The sequence below is a fragment of the Oryza glaberrima genome, chromosome 10 (assembly GCF_000147395.1).
Source record: "Oryza glaberrima chromosome 10, OglaRS2, whole genome shotgun sequence".
Taxonomy (NCBI): Eukaryota; Viridiplantae; Streptophyta; class Magnoliopsida; order Poales; family Poaceae; genus Oryza; species Oryza glaberrima.
This window is the reverse complement of record NC_068335.1, coordinates 11,364,158-11,370,867: the sequence shown is the minus strand read 5'-3', so window position 1 is coordinate 11,370,867 and position 6,710 is coordinate 11,364,158. Positions and strand designations below refer to the sequence as shown.

Here is a 6,710-nt window from a genome sequence, read left to right as displayed (position 1 = left end):
GTTGGTCTTACCTTCTACAGGCCCTCCTCTACATCCAACTCAGGATAGAAATCAAAGGAAACTCGAAACATGCCTTCCCAAGCAAGGAAAACTCGAGACTCGACGAAACAAACTCGGGCTCGGACTCTGCCGGTTAGACTGGCTCTCTCGCTTTAGGGTTTATGCCAGTATCGGCTAAATTGCTTTACTAGATTAGATTAGCTCGGGTATCTACCACCCTGAAAATCAGTCAAAGGTTTGATTGTATAAGTATTATGTTTCTTTTCATACTTAGTGTTGCATTAGTTAAGTTTCATCTACTAAGTCGTGCTTAGAACCATAATCTCTAGCCTGTTTGTTGACTGCCAATAAGGGTTTCATCAGGGTTTTAGCTGATGAGTTATCTGGACGTTGCATCGGCTTACAAGGATTGCATATATAAGTTGGATCTAGCCGATGACAACAGATGTTTCATTGTTTAATCTAATCTTGTGGATTTTATGACATCGGACCTCCAGCCGATGTACTTTAACCTTCGGATCAGTGCTTGTTCTATTCTATCAAATCATTGTTAGCCGATTGGTTTCTTCTGGATTATACTGTTATATTATATTATCATCAGCCAATTGTCTTTATATTGGTATTTACATCAAGTGTCAGAATATACATTGGACGCATGGCCGATAGCTCAAAACCCTATCGGCACTAACTAGTATCGGCATCGGTTGGAATTACTACATTGGCTTATCAGCCGATCGGCTATTTGATCTACTATTTACATATCTTGTCAGTTGCAGGATCAAACTGACTGGCACGCCTGCATCTCATCAAGTTTTGGACCTGCACTAGACCTAAGCAGATCTCCCAAACCAGTGTGTGTTTTTTACATCAACACAATGCAATTTATTTTTTTCCTTTCCTCCACCAAAGTACTCGAGTAGCATACTAAATTAATGTGTGGAGAGAATTGGAGTGTTGATGGATGGACGTAGTTAACGAGGGTACTTCAATAATTTCACATTAATCCTAAACTTGTCTCGTGGATCTAGGAATCGATTTTATTTAGGACGAAGAGAGTATTATTTAGCAGTTTGGTAACAAACTCCTAAAAAAAATTGTCGCTTGGAGTTGCCAATAGAACACATTCTTAGGTCCGAGAATGCTTTGCATCAGTCGACTGACGGGGAAAAAACAATCAAGAGCTCAACAGCCCACTCATCCTCTACATATATCTATCTTCCTCTGCATTCTTATCCATTCTCTGTATCTTCTTGTGTCGTCTATGAGCAGTGGGGGCGTCTTCACCATGTGTCTCCGATGAGATCCCACGACTTTTTATGTAGGGGTGAAAACGAAGCGGATTTGGACGGATAGTGGTCATACCATATCCTAAACCATATTTTTTGAGCGGATTCAGAGCGGGTGCGGATAGTATACGGATGCGGATGAGGAGCGGATTGTTTCGGATGTCGGAAATGGTGCAGAGTCTGTGCGGAATCGGTTCGGAAACGGATTAAATTTATCGGATGTTACGTGTATATGCAATCAATGCAACATCGAGTTAGCAATCCAATGAACAATAATACAATAATCAATAAATGACCCATCGTAATAATTATATGATTAAGTGCTAAACAACATGAACACATGATATCCATAATATAAAAAATATAGCTACGTGAGTGTGACATGAGACGATAAACGCCTTAGACTAAAAAGTCTTTGTTAGTTGATGAATGAGGGCACTGGTTGTACCAACTTATGTTATATGCAATAGATAGAGTGGTTATATATGTTGATAATTTCGGATTATCCGGGAAACAGCTTATCGGATAATTCGACAAAAATGTCGGATAATCCGCATCCGCCGGATTTTAGAGATACCATATCCGCATCCGCATCCGCCTCATACTATCCGCATCCGCAACCATATCCGCCGGATTTCTAAAAGCTCATACCATATCCTCGTTTTGGACGGATTCGGATCGGATATTATCCGATCCGTTTTCACCCTTATTTTTCTGCAAGCGGTTCTTTTGCCCTTAGATGTTGTGGGCATTACTGCGGCATGCTTTGGTGCAATGAACATGGTGGCGCGGCCGGCCGGAGGGATGGCTTCTGACGAGGTGGCAAAGAAGTTTGGGATGCACAGGTTGTGGGTTTTGTGGGGCCATGCGGAGCGCCGACATTGTGCTCTAGTGCTCATTGATTAGCTAGAGAAAGATGATGACCTTATGTGGAATTGGAGGTGTCGTTCGCCAGCGAAGATGACACAACGAGGGCCTGATACCAATGACGACGAGATGAAGAAAGCTTGGGAGCAGCGGCTACCCACATCGATGGAGTAGAAGGATAACGTCTCTACATGAATTTGTAGTAGAAACTTGAGAAGCCCATCGAAGAGAAGAAATAAAATTAGGTTTGAACCGATACATTTTTATGAGTATGTGATGTTTCAGCTAATGTTGCACTCCATGTTTTGATGGTGTTTCATATTTTAGTACATGACTCTTGTAGTTTGGTGATGTTTCAGCTCTTGAAGCTTGATGTTTCATATGTGAGAATAATATGTTTCAATCGTGATTAACATGTGTTTCACCATTTTGATAATCTGAAATATTTTTCATTTAATAATGAATTTTTTTTAAGTTGCGATGAAACAACGGTCAAAAAGATTTTTCAAGTAAAACATCGAACGCCCTCCATTTGTATTCTCCGCAGATTTAGCTCATACGAATAAAATATTCATGCCACAATAAATATATCCGTCACGTGATTGATTGCTGTCCAAGAACCAGAATCTTTTCGATGCCTCTACTGTCTCACTCACCTTAACTGCTTTTGGCTTTCCTGTGCTACTGGCTAGTACTTCTATAGTGTGAGCTACGATGGGGGAGCGGCAACCACACCATCTCCATCTCCATCTCCCTCCCAGACCGACCTCCCACCGCCGCTTTTGCCCTTCCCTCTCCAATCGTCCATCGCTCACTCTCCTCAGGTCTCATCTCTCTCTCTCTCTCTCCACCTGGTACTTTTGCTGGAATCGATGGCTTACATATGTTTTTAGAGGATTTTAGGGATAGATATAAGCATGGTTGTTGCAGGCCAAATCTTTCTTCATTTTTGGAATTAATACTGCACCTGAACTTTTTTTGGATAAAAAAGAAAGTGTATCAGCTTTGAATGAAGCCTACTAGTTCTTTATGAGTAGTGTGTGGTCATTTTCCCCTGGTTAAATTGTGGGATGGATGTTTGCTTCAAAGAAATAAAAGAAATTGTGGGATGGACCTGATGGTTCAAGGCTAATTTTGTTTTGACACTTCATTTCTTAGGTTTTTGGTGTGTTTGTGTTCAAGATTGAATAGGACAAGACATAGGGGTTAGCTCTCAATTTAAATGCCCAAGTTAAAAAGATTGTAATAATTGTCAAAAAAATTTGCATGGAATGCTTCCTTCTCTAGAAAGTAGGAAGTCTGACGGTCTGACCCCCCAAAAAAAGGTCAGTTTGTCCTCTTCTGTTTTTATGATAATTACTTTCCTAATTTCCCAGCTGACAGAAGGGTGTTGCTTGCAAGAAATAGTTGTTTACAGAATTATGTAGTCAATAGAGTTCATATATAACTTCCAGTACCAAAATTGCGTGATTGTGCTAATCAAAATGCAGAATTGGATATGAGTAATCAATCAGAAAAAGTGCGAGTGATATGCTAGTGGCCTAATGTCACTGAATTTTCAGAAGACCAAGACAGCACAAATGGGTGTTGTCGGGTATGTGATGCAATTTGTTAGATAATTTCTTATTTATCTTCTAACAATTTCTTATCTCATCATTGCCCACATAGATGGCTTACGAAAAATTCCTTAGGTGCAAGATTATACTGAATTAATTGCAAGTAGCTTAGAGTCATCGGTTTTCTTCCAACAAAATTGCTGAAGAAGCCAGAGGCTCAAATGGAGGCATCTGATGAGGAGAGGCCACTGATTCATCACCTGCCTCCACAGGTATTAATCGATAACCTTTCCATTATCTTTTTTTTTTTTTTTTTGCCTAGGTAGGTACCAAACTTTTGTATCTCCATGTGACCCCATGACATGTACAGTTGATACTTTGCCACTTTGGCTTCAGTTTGTTACACAGAAACAAAAAAAATGAGTTCTTGCAGTTTCTTGTTCTTCAGCGAATCTTTGCATATATTTAATGTTAAATCCTGTGCAACATACATTAGTTTTGGCATTTGTCATTCAGGAACAATGTTCAAAATACACATGCGATGGAACGGTTAATATTGACAGTAAGCCCGCGCTGAAGCAGAGTACGGGGAATTGGAGAGCATGTTTCTTCATTTTAGGTACTTCTGAGAAGTTCACAAAATTATTCTGTTGATGCTCATAAACTTCCTTCTTCAACATACACAACTGACCTATTGAGTCCTGAACATGTCCTAGGTGTTGAATTCACTGAATGCATCTGCTTCTACGGGGTTTCAAAGAACTTAGTCACATACCTCACAAGTGTGCTCCATGAAAGCAACGTCAATGCTGCACAAAGTGTGTCGATCTGGATCGGCAGTTGCTTCTTCACACCACTCATTGGAGCCTTCTTGGCTGACACATATTGGGGAAGATACTGGACAGTAGTAATGTCCATCCTTGTTATCATCCTTGTAAGGCCAACAAGCAGAGCAGCAACTGAAAGATACAATCTGTAGTTAGTTTCATGTGTCATTTGCAACTCTGAAACAGTTCTATTTTGTCAGGGAATGATCGTTCTGACGGTTTCGGCATCACCATTGTTCCAGAATGCTTCTTTCTACAATGGGGGTATTTCTCGTCTAACTGTCTACCTAGGGCTCTACCTTTTTGCCCTTGGAACTGGAGGTATAAAGCCAAACATTCCGGCCTTCGGAGCTGATCAATTCGACGGCGCCGACCCGGTGGAGCGGGTGACAAAGGGCTCATTCTTCAACTGGTACTACTTCTCAATCAACGTGGGCTCGCTGCTGTCGTCCACCGTGGTTGTCTGGGTTCAGGACAACATAGGGTGGAGTGTCGGTTTTGCTGGCCCAATGCTACTCTTGGGGTTCGGCCTCGCCATGTTCATCGCCGGTAGGAGGGCGTACAGGTACAAGAAACTGGGAGGGAGCCCTCTGACAAGGGTCTTTCAGGTGCTGGTTGCAGCTGTAAGAAATCATAGGCTGAACTTGCCTGATGATAGCTCACTCCTTCATGAGCTTCCAGGAGTGACTGAAGGTGACTACAGAACTCAACATACCTATCAATTCAGGTATTGCTCATTGCATCAAAATTACCACAAGAGTTGTCGGACAAAATAGTCAAACCTGTTTTAATTTACTATAGAACAAACTAAGTGAATTAGTAGGAACAAATTCCACTGTCAAGAAAGATTCTTTTAAGATATTGCCATGTTATTCTAGACCATAATGTTTTAGAAGTTCCAATGGTTGATTTGACTCCTATCATGTATGAGTGTGCCATCACTTATCAATCAAGGGTAATATGGACTTTCCATAGTTATAAAAGGAAATAAATGATATACTTCGATTATGATGGTAAATCTAAAAACGTAGTAAATCTTGTTATGTTAAATTGTGTAAGTTTCTATAAATTGATTATTTAACTTTAACATTTCCATGATGTCCAGGTTCTTGGACAAGGCTGCCATCTTGTCGGACAAGAACTGCGCGCCGGCGGCGCCGTCGAGCCCATGGAGGCTGTGCACCGTGTCGCAGGTGGAGGAGCTCAAGATGCTGCTGCGGACGTTCCCGGTCTGGGCGTCGCTGGTCGGCTTCTTCATGGTGACCGCGCAGATGACGTCGACCCTGATCGAGCAGGGCGTCGCCATGGACGGCCGCGTCGGCCGCTTCACCGTGCCGCCGGCCTCGCTCGCCACCTTCGACGTCGTCGCCGTCCTCGCCCTGATCCCGGTCTACGACGCCGCGCTGGTGCCGCTGGCGCGGCGCGTCACCGGCAGGGACAGGGGCTTCTCGCACATGCAGCGCATCGGCGTCGGCGTCGCGCTGTCCGCGGTGGCCATGGCGTACTCGGCGCTGGTCGAGGCGCGGCGTCTGGCGATGGCGGCGGCGGCGGCGGGGACGCGGATGAGCATCGCGTGGCAGGTGCCGTCCTTCTTCGTGCTGGGCGCCGGGGAGGTGTTCGCCGTCATCGGCATGCTGGAGTTCTGCTACGAGCAGTCGCCGGCGTCGATGAAGAGCCTCGGCACGGCGCTCGTGCAGCTCGCCGTCGCCGTCGCCAACTACCTCAACTCCGGCATGCTCAGGGTGGTGGCGGCGGCCACGGCGCGCGGCGGCGGCGCCGGGTGGATCCCGGACAAGCTCGACGAGGGCCATCTGGACTACTTCTTCTGGATGATGGCTGCACTCAGCGTGCTCAACCTGCTGCAGTTCCTGCACTGCTCAATCAGATTCAGAGGCAACAACACACTGTCATCATCGTGACGTACTCCATTCTTCCGTCTCAAGGGCTCATGCCCAGGATTGAGAAAACGGAGTAACAGGAAGCCCCGGATTTTATTTTAACAGAAATGTAAGTGCAAAACAAATAATTTTATAATATAAGAGTAACACAAGAATGATCGATTAACTAGACTAAAGTAATACAAGAATGATCCTCATGTTTAAATTCCTCTAAAACTTATATGGATCAAAAGTAATACAGGAATGATCCTCATGTTTAAATTCCTCTAAAACTTA

The 6,710-nt window shown here is 43.7% G+C and overlaps 1 protein-coding gene across 6 annotated transcripts; it reads left to right on the top strand.

Annotated features, from left to right (window-relative positions):
- The first annotated feature begins 2,864 nt into the window (after positions 1–2,864).
- On the top strand, positions 2,865–6,710 carry LOC127752447 (protein NRT1/ PTR FAMILY 8.3-like). 6 transcript variants are annotated; one of them, XM_052277811.1, is made up of 7 exons: positions 2,865–2,977; positions 3,644–3,747; positions 3,845–3,981; positions 4,226–4,328; positions 4,426–4,643; positions 4,737–5,263; positions 5,642–6,710. In XM_052277811.1, exons 3-7 carry the CDS (start codon positions 3,931–3,933, stop codon positions 6,453–6,455), a joined length of 1,713 nt encoding a protein of 570 aa, XP_052133771.1. In that variant the 5' UTR covers positions 2,865–2,977; positions 3,644–3,747; positions 3,845–3,930; the 3' UTR covers positions 6,456–6,710. The 6 variants fall into 6 exon arrangements, with proteins under 6 accessions (XP_052133771.1, XP_052133774.1, XP_052133772.1 ...); XM_052277814.1 differs by having other exon boundaries at positions 2,865–3,478; positions 3,644–3,981; XM_052277812.1 differs by having other exon boundaries at positions 2,865–3,747; positions 3,822–3,981.

Excerpts from the sequence above, each read along its gene's own strand:
- LOC127752447 (XM_052277811.1), top strand. The coding sequence starts at position 3,931 with ATGGAGGCATCTGATGAGGAGAGGCCACTGATTCATCACCTGCCTCCA. Across the intron at positions 3,982-4,225 it reads TTCATCACCTGCCTCCACAG|GAACAATGTTCAAAATACAC; the intron begins GTATTAATCGAT and ends TTTGTCATTCAG. Across the intron at positions 4,644-4,736 it reads CCATCCTTGTTATCATCCTT|GGAATGATCGTTCTGACGGT; the intron begins GTAAGGCCAACA and ends CTATTTTGTCAG.